Raw genomic sequence first — 26,632 nt, 5'->3', positions numbered from 1 at the left:
TGTTGGTTTGGGAATAACTTTTTATCTGGGACTCACATTACACAAAAAGGACAAAGAAAAAAATTAAATGCCTTTCATTTGAAAGTTTTCCATTAGGTAATAAGTCATATTCTATCATTACTATTATTTTAAAAAAATTATTCATGAAATCTGTAGAGGGATACATTACGGTAACTCACGTTACAGTTTGTTCACCCATCTTTGGTACAAGTTTCAACATTTAAGAAACTATCAAACAACAAACTCTTTTGACAATACCCTTGAAAATAGCCATGAAACCTTTTCTCTTAATTTAAAACAAAAACACACGATAAGACTTGCATTTAACACAAGGTGCCAAAATGAGTACCTAAAATTAAAAAAAAACTTAGGTAAAATACCAGGTTTTTTACCCCCCCCCTAAAAAAAACCCACTTGACCATCCATCTCATTGGCACATTATTCAAATGAAAGATCTTGTCACATTAATTTGATACCACATCTGAGGCTGTGAAGCTTGTTATTTTGAAGAGTTCATTAATTTTTTCATATTCAGCCAAGTTTCATGGAATTGCCCTTGATACAAAGCTCAACAAATATTAAAAATTGCTACAGAAATGTTTTTCTGTACTTGGTGAAAGTTTATCTCAAGCAAGTTCTAAATGAACAAGACATGTTTATATTAGCTAAAAATATAATAACAGCGTTGCTGTTGAAACCCCTCAGCCAGAGTCAAGTTATCATCCGGAAACCATTAACCTTTAACTCAACATGGTGACCTTGACCTTTGACCTTTTGACCTCAAAACCTATCCCAACTTGCCTACTCCTAAGGGCAACCCCCTACCAAAGTTACAATCCCAAACAACATTTCTAACTGAAGTTATCATCCGGAAACTACATACGACATACAGACATAAAAATGGACACCGTAGGCGATGACAATACCCCTCGAGCCTCTCGGCTGAGGGGTAAAAATGGAATTTTTAAAATGAACTTTTGCTTCACCATACATGTACCAACAAATAAGATGCAAGTATAACAGACGATAAGAGTCTGCCAATAACAATGAATCTAATCTTCATGTAGATTGTAGATGTAACACCATAGCTACTTTTGAGAGATGCCTAACATGCACAAAAAGTCTCGTTTCAAAATGAGCTCTTCATAATTTGTTATTCCCATACATTGACTTTATTGTACATGTGTAAAAGGGCAAATTCTGTGGAATGACGTATTTTTCGCGCGCTGAATTTAGTCGGCCACGTCATTTCTCCTGTGCCTTCATCAGCATTTTCACGTTCATCTAGCCCAATTAAACTCCTCACAAAATCGATCAAATCTGCCATGTTTCTAACTAGTAAAGTAGCGAAACTGCAGCAGCTGGACGAGATTGAAAAAAGCGCTGCAGCTGAGCGTAGTGCATGCTACACACGCTGTGTACGGTACGATGATAATATCACACCGCCATCAGTGCAAACGAGACAGGGAACCATACTACCATTTTCGCGCGAATTCTGTGTATACAGGAAGTGTTGTTGTTTGCATAGCGTTTTACAGCGTGGACACGGTAGGTTTACAGCGCGGAGCGTTCCCATTGGACTTTTTAGCGGCCCTGTTAAGTTACCGTGGCTGCGCGGAAGTCTTCCGCGTCCTCTTTCGGCCTGTTAGTTTTACATCACGGTCGCGGTAAGTTGACAGGGACGTCAGTTTACCGTGTGTCCCCATTGGATTTAATTTTGTCATTCTACAGAAAAGTTGCGGTACTTTAACCAAAAAAAGTCCAATGGGAACACGGCTTTAGTTCAAGGGATGTGATAAGGTATGCGCGTTGATTCTCTGTGGAAATAAATCTAGAAGGCAGATCACTGAGTACAAGATGCCAAAATGACATAGAGCTATATTAAATTACTAGAGCGCTAACTCTTTATTCTTGCGCGCAGAGACGCTTTGAAGCCGCTCTGGGCGCAGACATTTTGAATTTATGTGCGTGTTTGTAGAACACAATCAAAATAGATGGATTGAATTTTAAAAGTGTACTCTAAATGCAACGCGCAAGTAGAAGATACGCAAACAACTTAAGCGTGTCATGGCGGTTCAAAAAACGTCACGGCGAAAAGCATCTGCAGCGGAGGGACGCGCACACATTGCGCTGTTTGCGTAGAGCAAAATGAAACGCTCATTTGCTGATAGTGCGTTTCGGTTTTGGGTGTATCGGCTTCGATGACGCACCGGTATGGAATACAAATGCAGATATGCAAATAGCCGTACAAAAGCCGTACAAAATTTCAAGTTTTGCATAGGTTTGTGCACAAACATGGATGCGCCCATCAGGCATTACTTTGTACATCGAGTTAGCGCTCTAGTAATTTAATATAGCTCTATGCAAAATGACTACATAAAAACCATAATTTTAGCCCCAGCACAGGTTTTTTGACACACAAAAATACACTTAATTCATATCCCATCTCACTGGCACACCACTTAAATAAAAAATATTGTTGTACTCTTTCATTTGATACCATAATTGAGGTTGTGATGCTTGTATTCTGAACATTTTATAGATTTTCCACTTTTCCACAGGTTTACTTTTGCGTGGAATTGCCCTTCATTTGAAACATTTGGAGAACACCAAATAGTTGGCAGCCTGCATAAAGGATACATAGAGAAGATTGGAGATGCTGGAGGGGATTTTTAGTTTATTTATTAGTTATTATAATTCTTTGGAGGAAAATGTTTGCCTCATCTGTGGCCTGTGATTCCTCTCATGCAATATGGATTTGTACACATTAAAGGTAGCATCCATCATTTGTAATTTGTGCATTACATGTACATGTCAAATAAAAGAGAAAATCAATTTGTTAGTAATTTGTAAAGTTGGTTACGGGTACCCGTAACCGGTTCCTGACATCAACGGTCGGGTACCCGGGTACCCGGTTCCGATGCACAGGCCTAGTTGGAAACGGTCCTCTGTAGTAAGTTTGTGTGCTTAGTCTATGAGAGAGTGTTATATTACAGGGACAAAGGGAGACACAAAGCATTGTCCTCTAAAGTATAGTAAAACACGGCTGTATGTACATTTAGTGTCATAATACTGTTGATTAAGGGAAAAAAATGTGTGCTTCACTCTGTTTAAGACCGGTTGGAGTCTAGATGCTGATAATTACCCGAGCCGAAGGCAAGGGTAATGATCAGCATCCATACTCCAACCAGTCTTAAACAGAGTGTTTAATACATGCCAAACACATATTTATTCCCATTCATAAATACCTTTTTGGTCAAAAAAAATCAAAACTTTTCGGTCCAAAAGTCAAAACAAGTCAAATATCATAAATTTCCAATGATTTTCCTTTTAACGATTTTACTTCATGTTTAAAATTCGAAACACCCCTGTAGCTATATTATGGAAGTGTCCATGCCGGTTTAGGGTGAATTTATGACTATGAAATACTGACTCACTGGTAGTATTGCGCATGCCTACATGTGCATTGTGAACATTCAACCAATAAAACGATATAAAAGGCACCGGATTTCAAAGGAGTCAAACTTTCATGTGACACTGGAAAAGTGTTTAAAACCAGCCAGCCAGCCGTGACAGGCTCTCAACCAATAGAAATGGGTAAACTGTCTTAGGTATTTATGAATATACATGTAAATTAAATTAAGAGAAGTCTAAAGCAGAATATATTCCATTTTTTTTAAATGTGTGTCGAGCATGACCTTGCACGGTGTGTTTCAAATAGATTTTTATTTATATTAACTGGTCATTTTACTGATAAATAAAACTTCTGATATCAACACAGCCTACAAATAATGCTACATGTACGTAAAAATGGCTATCCATCTCTAACTGCTTAACTCAATCAGACTACTAGACCATCAGACACTGGTTCCAATATGATTATATTCCTACTCCATTAAATATATTGCTAATCAATTCAATTTGTGTTATTCCAACGTGATTCTTCCAGCACACAATGGAATAATGTTATGAGAAGTACCTAACTAAATTTACCTTTCCGTTAATGCAGTGGGTATATATCTTCTCACAGTGATGGCCATGATATCACTTCGTCACTGACACATTTCACAGCAAACAAATTAAGTTAGACAGTGGTTGCTTGTGTTCATATTTGACAAAACGTAAGATACAGAAGCGGCACAAATTCATTCACAGAGGTTCCCGTGTGGGTAGAGGACACAAGATCTATATCAAATTACTGCAATTAAACTCAAAGTAAACAAATTTATCGCTGTCCAATTTATTCAAAGTTATCAGGTTTGTGACAACCACATGCAATGTTTAAATATTTCCTCATTAAAAAAAGTTTTTATCGGAAGTCTATGGGAAAAAAAATTCCATGTTGGGAAAAAAGCAAAATTTGCAGTGTTCTGGTCACAGTACTGGTATTTGAATGTACATTTAGGAAATAATGCTGACATTCCTCTCCACATACTCAAATTTCGGCTCAATATTTTTGTTTGGCTTTTCACTGAATGATTGTTGTCATGGAATACATAAATATTTACTCAGTCAGTGATGCAAAACTCCTATTTAATTTTTGCAAAATTCACACATTTTCTCCCCAAGTTGTTAACTTTCTGAGTTCTATTTTGTTTTTCCCTTTGTTTTTCTGCAAAAGTTTAACTCTCTTTTTATGTCATGTTGCCCATGACATTCTATCCAAACATGGCATTAGCACACATAAAGGGTAAAGAATATTTAAACATTTTAGGCTCAATATCTTTTTGTAAAGAAAATCACTAATACTTGAATGCCTGATCGGAAGTCACTACAACAGTGCCCCCAGGTGACAGGAAAGAAAGTGGCCATTGTATATTAGAGGTCAAACTGGTGTCCCATCATTTTCACATATTCAAAGGCTATGGATATTTACATAAATGATGTGTTACAGTAAAATTCATTTTAATAGCCCATATAAAGCCATTCCAACTGGACTTTTGTACCATAACTTTGTGTAAGGTTAATACCCTTGTGTACATAGCACAGATTAGGGCAAATTAACATGAATATCTGATACAGCAACTTCCACTTGGACTTGCACTGATGCCACATTCGTTGTATGTGCATGATTGGCCAAAATGTCAGGCGTTGTGGGCTCTGAGGTAAACACATGAGGTAACCTTTCAAAGAACTGGACAAAACAATTGAGTGATACAATGTGTAACAGTATTGTACATTCAGACTGGCAACTAGTAATTCATAATACAACAATACATTTAGACAGTAAACTAGAAGAACCCCACAAGTTTTGATTCAATTGGTTTCTTTGTGCCATTAGAATTCTTTAAGGGCATCCCATTATATTTCATGTTTCTTGGCCTTTGAAATCTCAAGAAAAACAAAGTGCAGGTCACACCTTGTCTTTTTCTTTATTTCTTAGTCAAGTGGCTTAGATCAAGTGGGCTAAAAATCATTCATGATGTTATCATTGTTCACATGATTTTCAATATACTTTTATTAGGTTCACTGTGCCAGTAAGTACACGTAACTTAGTGAATTTGAAGCTCATCTACATGTAAACTGAGGTTTGGCAAGTTTGGCAAACGTGATGATATCTGGGGGAAAAAGGTAAATGCGCGCGACTTTAGGGTATAATGGTATCCATTTTGGATCTTTCAAATGTCCTCATAATTTTCCAGTCACTTATATGCTTTAGAAAATGTTTATTCAAAAAAGGACTCAGAATCCCCAAAATAGACTTTTCAAATAATAACAAATTTAAAAATATACCAAAATATGGGAATAAGTATATACCCTGCAGCTATTTACAATTTATGCAAATTAGGCACCCTTTCCAAAATGATTTCAGGTGTAACCCCTTCTGAATACATGTATCTTCTCTAGGGCTATAAGAATCTATCTGCCAAGTGTGGTGCTTTGGACCAGTCGGTCTCGATTCGGACCATAAGCCAGAAGAAAATATTTTCCTTAGTTTTATTGCCTTTAGTCAAATCATAATTTGCTTAAACTGAGAAATTAAACCGAGATTCATCATTTCTAACATTTTTAAATTGACACTGTAACTAAACTGAAACACCGTGCAACCATATAATGCCCTGCTCCAATCATCCTGCATTTGTCACAAAAACAAATGCCAAATGTTTAGTTTTAAATTATAAGCATATCATGAGTCGATGATCATGGGGAAAAATTGCCCAGGCAATTATTTTTTGACGCACACAATTTATGTACATGCACAGTATGTATGTGCACCATGCAACTTATATCTTGGCTGCACAGTGTAAGTTATGACTGGATATTACCAGTAGATTGAATTGTTTGCATCATAATAGACTTCACTGTACCCAACCAATGCTACAATGATACATGTAACTAGCATGGGTATCTCCAGACAAGTTTGATTTTCGAGACGTTACAAGTTTTCATAATCTTTTGGAGAAAATTTGAACTTTTTTTAATTTAAGATTTCACTTTGATCAAACTTGTACTAAAAAAATCTGTCAAGTTGTACAGGTGTCCCGTCATCTGATTGTCAATTGTTACGTCTAATCCACTTGATCATTGCATGGAAAATGAAGGCTGCACACGTAATTTCTTTTTATGTATAAGCCAGGGTTCGACTTAGGCAGTAGCCCGAAAAACAGGGGCGGGCTAGTCAAACTATTCCTTCAGTAGCCCAGCTGGAGAGTCAAACATTTTTGGGCTACAGCAAAGATGAAAGGACAGGAAGAAATAAATCAAAAATTCAGAAAGCACACCTGTATCAATTTGTGTTTAATTTTATTAACTGTTTAGGGTTAAATTATTAGATCTGTTTATTAAAAACCCTGACAAGATTGCCTCAGGATACACGTTTTATGCACATTGTTGTTTATGAGACACTCTATAAAAGAAAAACATGCAGGCTAGTGAAAATGCCCACAAGCTAGTTAAGAGTCTGTTTCAGTAGCCCGACTGGCCAGTGAAAAAATAAGTTAAGATCGCACCCTAGCCTACATGTACATACTGTACATATACATGTATCAGTACATGTTCTGTGTGTGTTTTGGTAAGACAACATGGGCAATATGGACGTGTTTTTCACGTACGCAACTAACTCTCATTTTGCACTTTCAAATATGTGAAAAATACGTAGTTGTTTTTATTTGTGCTGCCAAAGATGAGTCAAGTGATGCATTTTTGGAAATTTCCGTTAGTAGTTGGTTTGTAATTGGGGGAATCCATGAATGGATGCGCCGAAACGTTGACACGACGCACACACGGGCACGGCAGTGCATGACATCGCGCAGCTGCAATCTGCTGAATGAGAACGTGTTCCGGATGCTGATTTCTGGCGCAATTCAATATATGACTCTGCAACTTTTGAATTGAAATCGAGGTCTTGGGATATTGTTTTCTCTTATACAGCATTCACAGAGCTAAAACTTCATTAGATTAGTTGTTAAACACCGGTCTTTAGATTTTGAGCAATTTTGTTGGTTCAAACAAAACAAATGCACAAATAACAAAATTATGATCAACTCTACTTTTAAATAATGCCCGTCATGCGACTGTCCATTTGAGCGTTTGATGTGCCAACAATTTGAATTCAAATTATGGTCAGTTAATTCAGACACACGCCAGGTCAGATTATTCAGTTTTTTTATTAACATCATGATTTCACCAAAACAATTGTCACATAGTCTGGTGTCATTGCTCATTAACTCAAAGTACATTTGCCATTCAAGGTCACCACTGTAGATGTACACATTATTTTTGGGGAAAAGAACACTTTTTTTGTGATTTGGTCCTCAAATTAGAATTGCTAATTGGTTCAAATAAAGGCCTAATGGTTAAGAGTGTAGTTCTGATTTTCCAATGCAAGAACTTAAAAAAAAAAAAAAATCCCAAATTTAAAAATAAAAGCGCAGATATGCTGAAAACAGCATTGTCATATTGTGGCTATACTTGATTCCCATAATGCATCGCAGTTCATCATATGACCATCTTTTAGTTGTCTAAAGTGGATATCAAATAAATTTTAAACCAGAACATATATTTTTGACCAAAAAACTATGCATAGTTCCATGTATCGGTATTTTATGAAAATAATTAAAATTAATAGTACTATTTTTAAACTGGCTGCCACAGAAATAATGGACATCTCACAATATTAGTTTGGGTAAAAAGTTGACCCACATACGTACACGTTAGGAAAAGTCCCAATTTCATGCCAATCAGCAACAACATTCATGAGTTATAAAAGAAAATACATATAGGAAGGGGCATATTGTGATAGGTCAACTATTAATACGTCACACGTATTTACTACTTACGTCGTTACTACATCACAATTACTTTGTCATCATTATTACATTCATGACAAAATTATCAAAATTCATGCAATGGACTCATACGGCAATCGTCCAAAATTATTTTTTTTCATTGTACCGGTAGGTGAAACATTTCACTATTAACCAAAGTACTTGGTGCCTCAAAATTAAATGAACCTGTCTCAGAAAAATGGAAATTTCATGCAGATTTTCACGAAACCCTTTTTCCTCTGGGTTAAGCGCTGTGCTTATTGCTTATGGTCTCCATGAAATAGACAGAGGCTCTGTTAGCTGTTTGAAATAGATGGAGGCTCCGTAAGCTCTGTTAGCTACTTGTATGGCTGTTAAGCAGTGCTACTGGTTTGAAATTGGGCCCAGGTCAGGTGTTAACGCTTTTATGTTTATACAAAAAGAATCATGAAATTCTACCTCTTCCAGTTTATTCTTCTTTTTTTTAATTTGAAAAAAAAAAGCAAGAAATAAACAACATCCTTTTGGGTTTTATACCGGTAGGTTTACTTACACATTTGATTCCCATATTACTTCTGGTTTGATGACGTTGATGTGCAAAATAAATATTGATTTATTTTAGACAGGATAGATACATGCAATATAAAGTAAAAAGAAATTCCGGAAATATAAAATAACATGAAAGTAAAAGTTTACATGTATGTTTTAATGACACCTAACTTCCAGTTATAGATATGTTAATATCATTAACCCTAACCTCCCCCAACCCATCAAACCCCAACGGCATGTTTTGTTGGAATCTTTCAGGATGGGTATGGTACCCCTAAACTGACAGTCTTTTACATTGGGTTGGGCAGTGTGTGTGTGTGTGCAGTTTCCCATATGGTGTTGGAGTTTGCCAGGATGGGTATGGTTTTTAGTAAAAAATGCTAGGGAGTTAGGGTTAATTAATCAATCATGCCACAAACATCACCACTGTATACAGATTTAATTTAATTCACGGATATAATTACAAAAGGAAAAAAACGACCCTATTCATATTCTCCCTACAACAATTTCCGGTCTGATGACATCATTATTTTCATTTTTGTCATTTTGATAACCCATTTCTTTTTTGGGTGCATGGGTGAAGGGACAGTTTGCAACTCGGTCAATCCCCTTCAGTAGGTCCCTTTGAAGAAGATTGTAACAGTAGGTTACAGAGCTGGCTGACTGTGAATTAGCCATAGAATTGCTCAAGGCACCTTCAGTTGGCAGGGGGTGTTCCCAACTTGGCACAGTTTGTATGCCCGAAGCAGGAAAGGCCAACAACCCATGGAGAAGTTCCTGGGTCTTTGGTAGAGTACAGCAATCAAGGTGTAATTACCTACAACTGGGATCTTGCTGAGGCCTGGGGTCTTACACTTTGTCAATTACCATTTGTCTTGAAATAAGTCTGGACTGTTAACCACATGGTCAATGACATACTCTAGGGGTTAACAGTTCATGTTTATGTTATATTTGCCGGGCTTCTGCCCAAGAAACCGGATATTGAATTATTTTGGAGGTGAATAAAAAATCCTGATTATTTCCGGAGACCAAATATTCATGATTAAAAGCAATCATATAGTGAGGATTCTGTTCACTCTTACAGGTACAAATGGGAACGCTTGCTTTTTGTGCAATTTTTTTTCCATTTGAAAAACAAAATTGCTCAAGACCTTAAGAAGGGTGCATTTATAAAGTTAATACTAACTTGTTGAGCTTTTAGCTTAGTGGATACTATCCATGTTGAGAAAACAGAGAAAACGTATGCATAATGTTTGGGGTACCTTCGTAGCCGGTAACTGGATTCCGTTGCTGATGCACGTAAAAATATGTGTCTGCGGGCACAGTTTCTAAGACCACCTTCTATGATTGTTCTCTTCCGAATGATACCAGTTCAAGCGGAATAATTTCACAGGGTATTTGGTACCAGTCCTACCTGTATCTTCGCTTTGGGCAAGGATTTTCACCTTAAAATCACCAGGAATGTTTCCGGGTAATTGCAAATGTCCATACCTTCGGGAAAAATTTAAGAATTTGATTGTGAAAGAAATATCAAATTTCACTCCAATATCACTGCCCAAAAACCAGCATTTCTTGCAACAGAAAACACATACCAACTGTATCAGTGTTATTACCTGTTACTGCTAAACGGCCTGGAAGAAACCTGCTGCTGAGTCTAAATTAATTCACATGTGTGCACATGTACATAAACATCTACATGTAAGACCTAATTTAAAAAGAAAAAAATAGTTTGCGTCCTAACAAGGATGGGTGTTCAAGTAAAATGTTAAAATGTGGACACAGAAATTAAACCCCAAAATATCCCTTAAATTGTAAAACTAGGATTCAACTCGATGATGACACTGACACCAACTTTTGTGGTTAATGACAGAAAGCAAACGCATTGTAGGTCAGTTCGTGATTCAGACAGGACCTTACACTTCTCTCTCAATTTTCCCTTCAATACACAACTTCCGTAATACAAACATGTAGACGGTATGTGTATCAGTCCACTGTGCATTGTATGTGAGTGGACTCAGGCATTTTTACCTGAAATTTGAGGTACATGTACATGTACATAAGTGCAATTGTAACAGCATTGTAACGGAATTACGTTTCAGAGAAATATTGGCTATAAAATAATTTGACATGCTGTGGATTAATCTTATGGTCTACCTGATTACAAACACTCTTATGGTCTGGTTATACCCTGCTATCATATCACACTAAAAAACTGAAAGTTCCTGTATACTATGTGGAAAGATCCAAGTCCAAAAATGTGTCGGTAACGGAATTACGTCAGAAAATTGGGTATTATTTTTCCCTCAACTTCAGAAGAATTTCCATGAAATCTATAACACCTTAGCTTTATTGTTCATACTAATTTTCATAGCATATGGTGTCAGCTATTTACAAGCAGGATGTTTTGGATATACTTGCCTTTTTTACCAGAAATGCTAGTGGTAACGGAATTTCTTGAAAAATTCCAATTGTTATATCAGATTTTAAAAAAATAAATATATTGTAGGTGTGCTGACAAAGAGCCATTATACAAGTCAACTGGATGTCAAGCTGAACAATTATGACAACTATCATTAGGTTAGCACCTACTTGAAATGGTTTAATCTTGAAAATATCCAGAATGTTTTGGTTACCCAATGAAAGCTAACATTTGTTTATGATCATTGTATTTTCAGTCTCCCAAGACTACATGTATTGGTACATGTATACTCCATCCTTGAAATTTTTCCCCCGGAAAAGCAGATGGGTTGGTAACGGAATTACAACATTTTAACAAATTTTACCTGAAAAATTGACATTCTTGAATATCAGATTATCTGAATGAGTGTGTTAACATTCCACATGATACTCCACCATAATAAACTATAATAAACAGCCCTGTGTGCAAAATTGGAACACAAAGATGATTTTCATAAGGAATGAAAACCTGAAAACGGAGGAAAAAACATGAAAAATACCCCCAATAAACATTGGACCAAAGTGTCTAAAATTGGACTGAAAATAAAAAAAATGTATTATACCATGTACATCCTGTGATTGATTATTAAACAAACAAACAAAAAGAATTACTCTAGCCTCAGAAATGGAAGCTGGGTAATTCTGTTATCTATGTAATTCTGTTACCAAATGTAATTCCGTTACCGCTGTTTTGGAATTAGTAAAGATATTACTGAAGTTAGTGTTTAAGAATCTTGGTAGGTAGATGAAGTAAGAGATTTGATAGTAACAGGAAGAAAACTTTTTGGGAAATTTCAGTAACGGAATCACATGAAAAAGGGACAGATTTGAATATTTTCTCCTGTAAGTACCAGTACCAGATTGAGTTATAGAAAACGCTTTACAAATTAAGATTCTAGTGTACAAATATATACCATAAGGAAGTACTGAGAAAATTAAGGTAAGGATATAGTGACTTGTTGAATTTTTAAAACAATCAGCTTGAGGATCACTCAATGAAGAATAAAAAGACCCAAGTTTCATATCTGATTTTCAGGAAAACTTTTCAAGTTATACAAAAGAGGTTTTCATTTGCGTACATGTATGTAGTATGTATGTATTTTCAGCACAAATCTCTGATTCGTTTCCAAGATATTGGCCTCCAAAAACCCTATAAATTAACGTTGGTGACTTGCGAGTGCAAAAATAACATGACACCCTATTTTTGGAGGGCCATATCTCAGAAACCCTCAGAAGTTCTGGCCTAATATTTTGCACACAAGTGTTCATTATACATAGAAAGGTACTGACAGAAATTGAGTTGGTGGCTGTCAAAGATTTCTGGACTATGGTTGAGCTCATATGGAATGAACCCCACATGTAACTTATTGTAAGGGAAAAGGTATGCTGTTGAGTTGAAAGGAGCACTTTTGTGACAATGTGCTCATTTGGGCTCGAAAATGCATTTACCCGGAATGATATTCGATGGAAAGGTCGTTAAAAATAGAATAAGAATGTTCACACAAAGTTCTACGTACACGTGTACGTACATGTACACTTTGAAAATTTGCTGTTTTTGTGTAACTTCAGTGCGATGGAATTTCAGGGTATAAAATTTTGGTCCTAAATTATGGTAACATGTGTGACTGGAATAACGACAATTTTCCAGTCACATGCACATGTATTTCTGGGCAAAAAGTTTCCTCAAACGCGCACACTGGAATTGTGTGTGCCTGAAATCAGTGCGGGACATATCCTACAGTGAGTTTTCACTTTATTTGATCTGCAGTTAATGTGACAGATTTGCACAAAACGCAATGGCTTTATTCACTGCTGGGAAATACATACATGTACATACCGTATGTACCGTAGGCAAGGCAAAAATCAGTGCTGCACCCGATGAAACAAACAGGGTTTTCAAAATAGGTTTGTCCGTAAATGTAAGACACTGTGTGGAATTTCTTTTGACCAAGCCCTTCGGAATATACCGGTACCTTTAGATAGTATCAATTTGCCACGAACAATTTACAATATACCGGTAGGAGTACGTACTGTAACAAAATTGTGTGTATACAAATTTTGATGCTGTGAAAGAAAATTGCAAGGTTGTGGAAAAATATGATATGTCATGAAATGTACGATGTCGTAAAAGAAAGTCTCAATGTCTTAAAAGAAATTGACATTTTAGATGTTCCTTAGGGCAGGCCACCATATCCACATGTTGCGTCAGCCTGACGCCTGCACATCGTTAATAATTCCAAGGAAATTGAAGTCCTGATCTGAATTATCTGCTTGATGTTTTATCAGGCCCGTGGAGAAAATTTTTTTAACAGTTTGAGAGTACCTGATAACCTAATTTCGATTTTTCTTACATGTAGCATTTTGTTTACATGTGTGCATTTGATAACGCCCCATTTTGACCATGTTCTAATTAGTTAACGATTTTGTATCGATCAATCAGCACTGAGTTGAACAGTCAATCTTGTCTTGCACATAAAGTCAGCTCCTAACTATTCTACATCAGGCCTCGCAAAATTTTTAAAAGTGTAGTTGCCCTTCGGGCATTGAAATCTGGTTGCCCGAATTTCATTTTCAGTTGCCCAATAAAGAACTTTTAATATTGCCCCAAACTGAAGGCCAAATACTAATAATGTACATGGCTGCTTTACCTGAAGTGGCTCAGGACTCACAAAATTGGCTGTCCGACGTCCCGGTACAAAATATTTTATACTTGGCTGCTGCGCTATCGCCATTTTGCAAGCCTGTGTGGCCGGCAGTGGCCGACCGTGGCTGCATGCGTGTGTACGGTGCCCGCACTCTGTGCCGCACTGGTTAGTGTACAGTGGTCCAGTCATAATATTATTGGAAACACACGTACACACACGCATGCATCCGCTGCCTACACACATTACGTACGCGAAACGTTACTGCATGATGCAGCCGGACCGTGCATGTACAGATTGAGATTGACTGCTGTTCTGTTTTGGCTGGTACCCATTATTGGTTATGCGTAGATTACCAACATCAAATGGCGATAGCGTAGCAGCTGAGTCAAAATGTTGATATTATCATGATTATTGTTCGACGTTGTGCACTTGTATGGGATTCTGGAACTTTAAAAAATCCCATGAACTAAATTAAATAAAGTGTAAAAATGTGTGAGTATTGGTGAAAAAAATGGGGTTGCCCGTCGGGCTAGCAACTAGTGCTACAGCTGAACCGCCGAACAGAACTAAATATAGCCGACATTGGCCTTCCGAACCGAACCCGAACCGAACCGAACCCAAATGTCGGTTCGGAAGAGTTCGGCAAGTATTTGTTGATAGCGCTAGGAATGCTAATGCTTGCAATGAAAGGGCAAAAATAAAATGCACGGGTGATTGAATTTACCGTGTTGACAAATCACCGCATTCATCTTCATTATTTGCAGTGAATTCTAGCCAGGCATACAAATAGGATATCGGGCCGATACGCTTTGAAACAATCGTACGCACCTTTTCTCAATGAAAAGCGATGCTCATTGCATTCATCCAGCGTGGTCAGTATCTGGCCCTGCATGCTGCGCCTTGTTCCAGGGTGACGTAGTACGTTTGTGAAGGGGGGGGGGTTTCATTGGCAAAATTCACCAGAATTTTCATTTTTTTTCACCGTATCAGAAGTAAAAAAATAATTTTTATGGAGTCTGAAACCTTTCCCATAGTTCGTAATTTTCGCAATATATTTTTTTTTCGTAAAGAATGAATACGAAAAAACGATGTAATCGCTCAAAAGAGGGTAAAACTACCCTTTACAAAATGGATCCGTCCACATTTTCCACAGCTGAATGAGAATTCATTATGGAGTCGCGAATCGAAAAGTTATTATTTTCTACGGTAGCTACTTGTCAGCTTATTGCTAAAATTAATCATGGTTTCATAAGTTTGCCACAGTAAAAGGACCTGTTTGTTCCTAGGACAAAACTAATCAGCAATTATTGCCACGAAGCAAGTTTTTAGTGCTCATCAGGGCATGCTCGGACGGGAGGGAACTCGTCGGGAAAACCGTCAGCACGTGTGGGGAAATTTTATGGCATAGGGCATTATGTAGCATAGGGCCCCTGTTTTGTCCCCTTAAGTTAGGAAATGGGCGCTAGACTACACGATAGCCCATAGTTGCCGGGCCGGATAGGGCTGCGATAGGTAACACAGGTAGCAATTTACGATGTTCATTTTTCAACTTCATCAAGTCAAATTATAACGTAATTTTGTTTACACAACAAAAATAAGATTCATCCTTCCACTTGTGTTGGATAGCATGTGGAAATTGCGGTGCCTATTTCTGTCAGACGTGCACGGTACACATGTTTGTTCATTATAGCCCAATACATTGTATGGACATGTACATTATGTATGCACTTCCGAAGCCAAACCAAACCGAAGTTCGGAGAGAAAAAAATCGAACCGCAACCTAACCGAACCAAACTGAACCGAACTTGATCAGTTGCAGCACTACTGGCAACCTGGAACTTTTGGTTGTCCCGACAGAAAATTTTGGTTGTCCTGGGACGTCGGGCAGCTGATTTCGCGAGCCCTGTACAAGTTGAACTTATTTCATATCTCAGGACCAGTGTGGATTGGAGAGACTCTAAAATGCTAGTCTGAAACAGGTACAATATACATGTAGATATAATTATTTCAGAAAATATTGTCAGTATTGAAAACATACATACATATGGAGTGCATAGTGACTGTATTGGAAGCAACCTGATGATTAGAATGGACATATTTAGTGCACATACTTCTAAGCACAAAAACGTTCCATTACATCTGCTGAAATATTTAAATTTAATCCATTTCAGGGAGATTAAAAACTAAGCTACATGTTCATGTACATACCCATTATTGAAGACATAGCTGAAGATGAATGAGTATAACTATTTGGAAGTCCTTCCATTATTCTGTCATTCATGTTGCCATAGGTTGTACTGTGTGAGTGTTCGTATCCCTAGTAAGAGCATACAATAAAGAAAACAAGGTTAATTTGATATGAATATTAATTAATCATATTTGTTTGAACGATCATCAGGACAACATCAATTCTTGCACCTTGAAGGGTTTTATCTTGGCACTAAAATGGAAACTACAAGGTGATTAGACTATACATGTAGGTTAAACCAATGGAGAAACAACAAAACCTTTATTTCATCACTTGTAGGGTGTCCCATGCATGTAAACCCCGCCATTTTCGCCAATTTACAACTGGAAGTTACTGCAAATGTTTACACGATCTTCAAGGTTACAGATTTAGCTTGAGAATACCTTTTGTTTAATTAAGATTGCTTTTGTAAATCTAAAGATTTGTTTGAATAACCGCAAAGCCAAAAAAACCCATTCTGTGCCACTTTTAGGAAGCGAGTGCTTCAAAGATCAGACAATGCCAGTATGGCTCTTTTGATAAGATTATCCCTATGGGTGTAAGACAAACATTCCATTAACACGACAATATAGGGTTTTGTTCTTATGTTGAAACAATGTAATAGTACAGACAGGTTCACTTCTTTAAATCTTCAATGAAAGAGTTCAATTACATGTAAATATAAAAAACTATTGCACACTCTGCTTAAAAATGTTAAAATCACTAACAGTAAAGCGATTTGGTTTATACTGATTTTAACTGCTTCACAGAAAGTGGCACAAAATGGGTTTCTAGGCTTTGCCGTTATTCAAACATATCTTTGGATTTACAAAAGCAATCTCAATGAAACAAACGGTATTCTCAAGCTAAATCTATTACCTTGAAGATGGTGTAAACATCTGCAGAAAATTTTGGTTGTAACTTAGCAAAAATCGAGGGGTTTACATGCACCATTTTTTTCAGGACGCCCTGTATTGCCCATCTATTTCAGGCCGGATGGCAATTTCACAATTTGAATAAACTGTCATTCTAATTGCTTGTAACAGATTGTCATGTAACTGGCAATTTCTAAATAAAAGACTTTATTTGACAATAATTTAAATGTTCTTTGTAGTCTACAAGTAGCGCTGAGACAACCCATTCCAGACATGGCCTAACACAGCCCTTTGTTCAGTTCCTGTCACCTGAAACCTGGAAAAGTCATGTCTCTGTGGGCTGACTGTGTGCCAGCGGGCAATCTACCAATATATGATAGGGCCACCAAGGGTCACCTTACTGAGTGTACTCAGAAAACCTCACCTCTGCCCCGGCCTAATCATATTTCAATTTCGCTGCCCTGTTTTGACCTCTGATTGCAATATACTTAATAAGCCATCTTGGTCATTTCCAGTACATGTACCATACACATGTACATGTTGGTAGCCAAACTAATAGCTACTCTTTGGTTTATTATGTTATTCATGTTTTGTTCGGGTTTGGGTTTTTCAATCACTGTTGGGATATGTTCGGACACCATTTTAACTAAAATGGTCGCTCACCATGGGAGGTCCGTCGTGAAAATAAAACTACATATCGAGTGTTCAGACATCTTTTAAGTATAGCAAGTTCAACTCGAAGTGGTTTATCTCAGATTCTAAGGTCAAGTAGAACATCCGCCTCGGCAAAAACCGCATGCTAAAAAAGAGCCTTCACTCTTCCATTTTTACAGTTTGCTACAGTACATGTGGTCCGAGCCTCTCACTGTCGTGATGTATTGCCGTGTTTGGCATCCTAGCCTCGGCCAGTCATAGTGTGGCACACTGTAAACATTACGATAGTCACACTTAAATCCACCGCGGCGATTTCGTATCGTACATCGGCCTTTCACCGTTTGTGTTTACATTTTGGGGGCTATTTTCTGTACCTTTCGTGGTGCAAAAAGACATAATTCTGTTGTAAAAAGTTGTTCAAAACCAGTGTTCGAAACCACACACCATTAAGAATTGAACAGATTTCACTCCAGGTTTACTGCATCAACTTCCCCGCACATGTCAGTCATGTGAAAATACATGCGATATTAACGTTGCAATATTGACCAATCAGCGCCAAGGTTTGCCAGGTATCAGAGCATTATGATAATTGTGCTCCGGTTAGCGGTTGTTGCGTTGGCATCTACATGTTTGTCATCGTGTGTGCGAGTGAGCACCAAAAGGATGTGAAACTTGGACCATGTGGTCAGAAATCTTGCAGAGATTGGACTTGAAGTTGGATTTTTGTTCATGAATGGCTGACAGTAGGATTCATGGGTGCTTTGTGCCCACCATGCAGCCCACAGTACATTGTTTGTTGAATACAAAAGCGCGCCTCTGAGAAGGCGTTACATAACTCCAGGTCACTGTGCTGGCTAAAACGGGAAGCGTTTTAGCTAAAACCATTTTACATCGTTTTAGGAAATAAAGTTGTTCTGGTTTTGAGATAAAACCTCCCTCCAAGGGGTTTTCAGTTGCCATTTTAACGACGAGTTGAACTCGATTCGGTTGAAATACAAAAGCTTTCAGACATTGTTTTAGCAAGAAAGTTACACCGAATCGAGTTCAACCGTTGTTTTAAGGGAATTTAAAACAATGTCTGAATGATCCCTGTGTCAAAAAACTTCACCACTGCTGCTATCTGGATTTGGAGTCAGTGAGAAAACGTTTAGGCTCAGACTCAGAGGTCAGATGATTTTCCAGATGTGAAATCATTTGCGTATTAATTTCATTTCATCTTTGTATCAAGCAATAGTTACTTGAATCTGCTGGTCTTGGTGACCTCAATGTCTAAAATGACTAAAATTATTGTTTTACACACGTAAGTGTTTATAGTGGACCAGCCAAAGTGGAATATTACATTTTGGACGGCATTTTGTGGTAATAGCAGGTAACCATGTCAGATCAATCAGTCAAAGGATAGGGAAGAAAATGTAGGTGGATGCCACCCTTAATTTTGACCCTAAATATACTTAATTTGCATAAATTGTTAATCCCTGTAGTGTAATATATTTATTCCCATATTTGGGTATATTCTTAATTTTTTAATTTTTTTTTTGAAAAGTTTATTTTGGTGATTCTAGTTACACCCTCTTACTTAACATTTTCTTAAGCATGTAAGTGACATAATAATCACGAGGACATAGTAACGATCCAAAATGGCTACTATTATACCCAAAATTGCGCACATTTACTTTGTCTCCAGATATCATCAAGTAGTTTTGCCAAACCTCAGTCCTGATGAGCTTCAAATTCACCAAGTTGCTTACTGGCACAGTGTTCCTATTAAAACCCTTATGGGAAATCATGTGAACACGATAACATTGTGGTATTAAGCTCAGCAAACAAAAACGGGGGAAACGAGCTTGCTGTTCGTAAACTGGGCTTAAATTAGGAGAAGGGTCGCCTAACATGGGATACTTAAATAAGGTCAAGAAACACCCCCCCCAAAAAAAAAAAACCCAAACATGTTTGTAATAATTATGTCAGTGTCAAAATGTTTTTTTTCCCATTAATTTTCTTTCTAATCATTTAGAGAATGTCCTTGAACTTTTTCAAGTCTCTCACGTTAGGCAACCTTTCACTAATTAGGCTAATTAACAGACACCTCGTTTTCCGTTTTTGTTTGCTGGGCTAAATGTCACAATATTATTATCATTGTTCACATGATTTTCCATAAGGTTTTAATAGGGTAACTGTGCCAGTAAGCAACTAGGTGAATTTGAAGCTCATCAATACTGATGTTTGGCAAAACTTCTTGAAGATATTTGGAGCTAAGTAAAATGCGCCCAACTTTTGGGTATAATAGGAGCCATTTTGGATTGTTACTATATCCTAATAATTATTCAGTCACTTATATGCGTTAGAAAATGTTATTGAAGTAAGGATGTGAAGTAGAATCACCAAAATAAAATTTTCAAAAAATCATAAAATAAAAGATATACCCAAATAAGGGCAAAAATATACTACATGTCAGGTATTAAAGATTTATGCAAATTAGGTATATTTAGGGTAACAATTAACGGTGGCATCCACCCACATGTTGTTTGTTATGGTTCAAAGAAAGGATCTAGCATGGATGCCAGCTATTACCAAAAAATGCCGTGAAATTATTCTCCAGGGTACTTTTCCACATTTGGCTGACCTACTATTACACCGTACTGTCCTTTTCTATGGTAACTTCATCAATTTTACTAACACATGATAGGCCTACTGTTTCAAAAAAATGAAAATTGACCCAAGACAGAACAGAATATCAAGAAAGTCAAAACATTGTGCATTCAGAACATGAAATCTTGCTGAGACTGAGGTTCCCTGAAGGCTAAAGCCGTAAGCCGAGTTCCCATAAGAGTTGTTTTGGTTTATCGTACCGTAGAATTACAACATCAAGTCCAATGGGGACATCAATGTTAACTTACGGCGACCGTGATGTAAAACTACCAGGCGGAAAGTGGTCGTGGAAGATTTCCACGCAGCCAGGGTAGAATATAAAGGATACTGAAAAGTCCAATGGGAACAGCCCCGCACTGTTAAACTACCACGACCACCCTGCAAATAATGTCACTTCCGGTATTACTTCACAACACAGCAAACATTGATATCATATGTTAACATATTGATAGTATGGTTCCTTGTCTTCTTGTGTTTACAGTACACCCCAATGTGCATTACACGTACGCATCTATACGACAAAGATTCCAAAAAATGTTTGTCCAGGATAGGCTCCAAGGCTACCGGCTCCCGCACCATCAAATTCACGCGGAAAAATGCGGGAAAATGTGGAATCAGTCGTGGGTAGATTCAGACAGTTTCCGGTCGTCGTCATTTTCGCCTGATTTTTCTTCGCGTGCACTTTCTGCTTCCAATGACTGTTGTCTGGCTGTTACATGAATTGAGTCTCTGCCCTCTGCTGTGCACTTTCAGTTCATCTTCGCTGCACATGGTCACTGCCAGTAACTGAGGGTTTGTGTTTGGTGCGATACTTGGTCAGTCCTTGCTCTATGGTCCCAATGAGTCGTACGCTAAACAGCCATGAATGAGTTGTGAGTTGTTTTCATGCATACCAAAATTCGTACGATCTTTGATGCATACACGTACGGTACATGTAGTATGTGCAATGTGAATGGTGTTGCATAACACACTGGGCATGTCGCTTTCAAACATGCATGAAAGCATGGTTGTACTTTTGGTATCGCTCAAGTGTAGGCTACGTACGTGTGTGATGACACAGGTTGTTACATGAAAACACTTTCAGAGTCTTCATGTTGTATTTCTCTGAAATATCAGTTTTCACAGTTAATGTGACTTTTGGTGTGTTCATTTATATTCCCAAGGTGCTCATACTTTTGCACACCTATACAAGCAAGCCATATACATGTAATATATGAAATTACCATCTTAACTCCAGCAAACATTTGGCCTGATGGATGGCGCGCTAGAATTGAAGTCACGATGACGCGGTTCCAGACAGGACCACGGCAGTCATTTTCTTTCTAATTCTCCAAAAAATTAGAGGTGTCTTCCTTTGTTTTAAATCGAATCCTACATTTAATTGCAGAATATTTAATCTTCTTTTGCTGATTCTTGGCTACGGAGGATTTCTTTTAAAAGGCAAAAAATCAACAGAGGTTTCCTTCCAATAGGGCATAGCAATTGAAAGTATGCAAATGAATAAATATGAACAGTAGAAATGTCAAAGTGTTTTTTTATGTTCAAAAAACTATTGAGAAATGTATTCAGTAAGACAAAAAACACACTATAAATGCGTTTTCATTCTTTATTTTAACTTGCCGGTATTTTTTTTTTGGGGGGGGGGAATTTTATGTTCTCACTTTTTTACTTTTTTACTTTTTTCCAGTGTAGTTTTACCTTAGAAATATCAGAATTTTTAAACACCTTTTCAAGTCGTACGAGGCCTCCGACCTACCCCCCCCCCCCCTCGATCGTAAGCTTTGTTCGACCATGAAAATGTTGAGAACTTTGGACAGCCCCTAAAAAAAATTTGCCTTCAACCAGGGATTATCCTTAGCGGTCACCCGCTCGCCAAATGCGAGTGAAAACAGCGGCGGGCGAGTCAAAACCCTCCTCTCAGTAGTCCGACGGGCGAGTCAAAAAACTGTTAAAAAAAATAAAAATAACGAAGTTTTCCCTACAGTATTTTTCAATCAATCAAAATAAAAAGTTAAGGGTGATACAACACATGAATACTTTTGCCACGCCGACTGAAATAAAAACATCGGTAGTTCGAATTCGTATCACTCCATGTATATTCGCAGTGCGCTGTGCATTGAAATCATAACGACGAACTGAACATGAGGCGAATCAACGTGAATTTGCCATTACATATTGTGCACACATGCAGCGCATGTGATTTACTTCGTTTGCAGTCCACACGGTACGGACGTACGTACATGTACGTTAACATCGTATTCGTATCATACAACGTGGTGAGGAGAAAACTTTCATGACAGTCTGCCAAAACTTGTGCCCCGAACGGATTCTTCGGCTGATTTCTTGAACACTATCAAACGAATGTACCGAAAAGATGAGGACAATATGAGATTCGAGGGGCCTATTTTGAATGTAAAGACTAGTGAATGTAAAGTGGACCGTGCTCCGGAAAACGTTATGGATTGACGTGACCAGCGTAAGTTCGTGGGTCGCCCGCCCGCAGCGCTTCTTGGCTAGGCACGCTGATTGCACCATTCTTCGCTAGAAATGCATGGCGCGCGCGAGAGATGTTTTTTTGAAAATACTAGCCTTCTCACTCATTTTCAAACAAGTTAAAACAGTTCAGTTACTAACTTGGTAAACTCCCATTAATACCACGACTGTGTGCAATGTTTTCTTGTTCCTCAAGATAACGCTTTTTTAGTTCGTGTTTTATCAAAACATGTCGGAAATAGAACACCTAAAGCCTTAAGTTCGGAACGAAGCACACTGCATAAATTTTGATTATAACTTCTCCCCCTATTTGATTCCTGTTAATTAAAGCCTTGCTCTATGTTAAAGCATGGACGATTAAAGAAACATTGACATCACTTAAAAAGGAACTACATGCAATATTATGTACATGATTAAGATAATTGCCGATTGTATTCATATTGCATAATTAATTATCAAAAATGTTATCAAAAATGCTTATGGTGATTTGATTGAAAGTTACTATTAAAACATGTGGGCTAGTGAAAAAGGTTGCAGGCCAGTGAAAACTCTGGTTTACTGGCCCGGCCGGCCAGTAAAGGAAAAAGTTAAGGAAAACCCCTGCCTTCAACCATTTACCGTTTATGTTATCTGACAATTTACCTCTTAACATTACTCTTCCCCATATTACTAACAATGTACAAAATTAAAACCCAACGGATGCAACCTCAACATTTCTAGTCTGTTCACCTCTTGAAATCAGGGCAGATTTGATAGACTTTGTGAGAAGTTTAATTGGGTTGGATGTCAGTGAAAATGTTGGGGAAGGTTGAGGAAAATGATGGCATTAATCCAATTCAGTGACGCTTCCTATACCGGTGACTTGTAGATGTATAGCGTAAATGTACAGTGTTGATTATAAGCATGCCGGTTATGTGGGGATGGATGCACATACCGGTAAGAGACTGAAAGACCAAGGTTGGTTTTTGAGATTGAGATGTAATTAGTTTCTTTTAGCTTTCTTCTAATTTAACTTTTTAAGACAATTTTTACATCAATGCGTGCACATCATTACATTTCTTTATAAATAACAATGACAAAAGCAAAAAAATAAAATAAAAAGGCCAGTAAAAGGTGTTTTTTTCCAACCACCATTTGACTGTACAAATCCTCCATAAAAAAGTGCAAGAATCCATTTGAAGATATAAAAATAAAAGAGAAATTTGTACGTGAAAGGACTTACCCTTGAATCAAAACTTGAACTTTGTTGACTATTCCATGTGTTGCCAGGACCTTCTACATGAATACCTGCAGCAAAAATTAATAAATTCATGATTGAAATTGGTATTCATCATGACTAGCATCAAAGGATTTCCGTAACTAGCCAGGCTGAGCATCTTGCATGGGAGGAGATACTGGGTAAGATACAATATCCCAACTGAACTAACAGCAAGTTGTAATACTCTGTAGGAACATGTGCCTGGCATGTGGACATGTCAACATGTTCAGAAGTTTAATTGTATGCAGTATCTCAGAAATTGGGTTGAAAGAGTATTCACAGTGCGAGTAAAATAAGTTTTTTTCTCCAGTTTGCCTACGTGTGTCAAGGCAAACACCCATTTTATCCCCGGCATAAGCATTGGACTGATAAATTTATATGCATCAGGGTGTCAAAACAAAAATACATCCTGTTTTAACAAAATTGACATCTTAATTATCATTTTGCTACATGTAGGCCCTACCTCTAAAATACTCAAACAAGTAATTAAAAAAAATAAAACCACGGTATAACAAAACCATTGTTGTCTGTTGATAAAATCCATGGGTTTTGTATGCCTTGGGGCAAATGGTACCCCTCGGGCGTACAACAATTGGGTAGTTCCATGGTTTCTCTCTGCATTAAAAACAAAGACCCACAATAACACTTTTATTTTGCATGTGAAAAGGTAGTAAAATGACTAAGGCCAAAAAAGGGCCTAATCATACATTCAGCCTACGTTTGGTTTTTAAGTACATGTAAGGAGAGAAGGAGTATTTTGGCACGCAGCCAACTGGTCATTTTACCTGTACTTAACCCTATCACTAAGTATTTCTATTAGGGTACATGTGTAAAAAATATTAGCTCTGGAACACTTTGACCGATTGGCATTTGGTGACTTTTCGTAACTTTTATTAGGGGTTAATTAAATGCCACATAGTATACAGTTCAGTGGAAAGTCTATGGTAGTGATAAATTTTAGTGAATTTTATATTAACATACATAGCACAAAACACACTTTTTCCTTGCCAAGACCTGTCAGGTTCTCACTTAAAAAATAAATGAATTTAAACTTTCTGAGCCACTCAAAATACATGACTTCAAGAACAATTCATATCCAATGAAAATTCACCATGTGATACCATGGCACATAACAATAAGCTTTGTGCATACCACTAAAGGGTTTGCATTTACCGGTAGTACGGGAAGCGGATACCCTATTGAAAAATAACATGGGTACCCGCTAAAGAGACCCAATTCCAAAATTCACATCTCGGAAGTTTCTGTTCAGATTTTTCATAAAGGTCCGTATGATAATACTACCACATCGGTGCGTCAATGCAGCAATTCATGTGTGTAGAGTGAACTTATAGCTTTATTGTGAAAACTGCAACTTTCGCGAGTGTCATAAACGTGACATCTGTTTTGTTTTTCTATGTAGCCTGGATTTCATTTTGAAAATTCTCCCAAATGACTTTCGAAACCATTCTTTTTGATTGTCTGAAAAGTTACTAAGTAATTGTAAAGTTGCTTACGGGTGCCCAATCTGTAAATCAGGAACCGGTTCTTGACATCAGCGGTCCGGTACTCAGGTACCCTACAGAGTTCCGATGCACAGCCCTAACACCACTTACAACAGCCAGCTTTAAACCTCACTAACCTTCACTTGTAATCCTCAGTTGTTTAATAATAACTTAACAACCTTCATTGGAGTAAACCATCTCATTCTTTTTCATTTATAGTCGTCTTCTACATGTTCATAATGTTTCTCTTGCCATTGCTGGTGCATTTTTAAGATGAATAGTATTTGGATACAAGCATTGCCTGATGTTTTTATAAATTTGATAAATGATCAAGCGTGTTTGCAAAATCAACATGTATCCTGATTATTTAATGTCATGGCCCTTGTGAAATATGACTTGTTTGTGGACATAAAAGCCAGACCTTTTTACCTTCGGTATTCTGCAGACCCTCTTGCATCAATAAACTGACTACCTACGGGTAGTCATGAGGGATGATCATCGTCATCATCATACCTGTAGTTGTACTTGACTTGGGTTGTACATGTACATGTACATGTACATGCGTATACATGTACATGTCCATGTACATGTCCATGAAAATAATGCTGTGGAGTGTCTCCTCGCATGCTTTGCTTTTTTTCTCCAAAATGTTCACTTTGGAATCAGATTGGAGTGTAAAACTTGTTTTAAAACATGCATACATGCACACGCAATAAATTATTAGGAGATTTCTCCATTCTTTGCATTTCAGCATGGACATGTGATGGAAATAGTGTTGAAGTGTCGATCCTTAATGCCTAACGGTAATGGTTTGCCTTTTACTGTACCGGTATGTATGCATGGGTCCATGGCCACATATTACATGGAATTTTAAGCCATATATTAAAGTAAATGCAACTGACGTCATTTGTCTTTCTTCAGATCCATGTACATGTACTAGTAGGTATTGAACTTATAAATTTCTATAACACTGTGAAAATTATCAGCAATTTAGAAAATGTTGTGCTGCAATGAAAATAGATTTCCACACACCATCAAGCAGCAGACAAATGTTATTGATAGTTTGCATTTTCAGCA

General features: G+C 37.4%; 1 protein-coding gene across 1 annotated transcript in view; it reads right to left on the bottom strand.

Annotated features, from left to right (window-relative positions):
• The window catches only part of LOC119720424 (transcription factor E2-alpha-like), a 63,625-nt gene that overhangs the window by 36,626 nt on the left and 367 nt on the right, over positions 1-26,632 (bottom strand). Inside the window, exons 2-3 of the mRNA XM_038190089.1 lie at positions 24,018-24,082; positions 16,106-16,214 (exon numbers count right to left, since the gene is read on the bottom strand). Coding sequence (XP_038046017.1) covers positions 16,106-16,214; positions 24,018-24,082 — 174 coding nt within the window. The remainder of the gene's footprint in view (positions 1-16,105; positions 16,215-24,017; positions 24,083-26,632) is intronic.

Source organism: Patiria miniata, unplaced genomic scaffold (genome assembly GCF_015706575.1).
Source record: "Patiria miniata isolate m_02_andy unplaced genomic scaffold, ASM1570657v1 HiC_scaffold_9, whole genome shotgun sequence".
Classification (NCBI taxonomy): Eukaryota; Metazoa; Echinodermata; class Asteroidea; order Valvatida; family Asterinidae; genus Patiria; species Patiria miniata.
The sequence above is the reverse complement of the archived record's forward strand: the minus strand, read 5'-3'. Positions and strand labels throughout refer to the sequence as shown.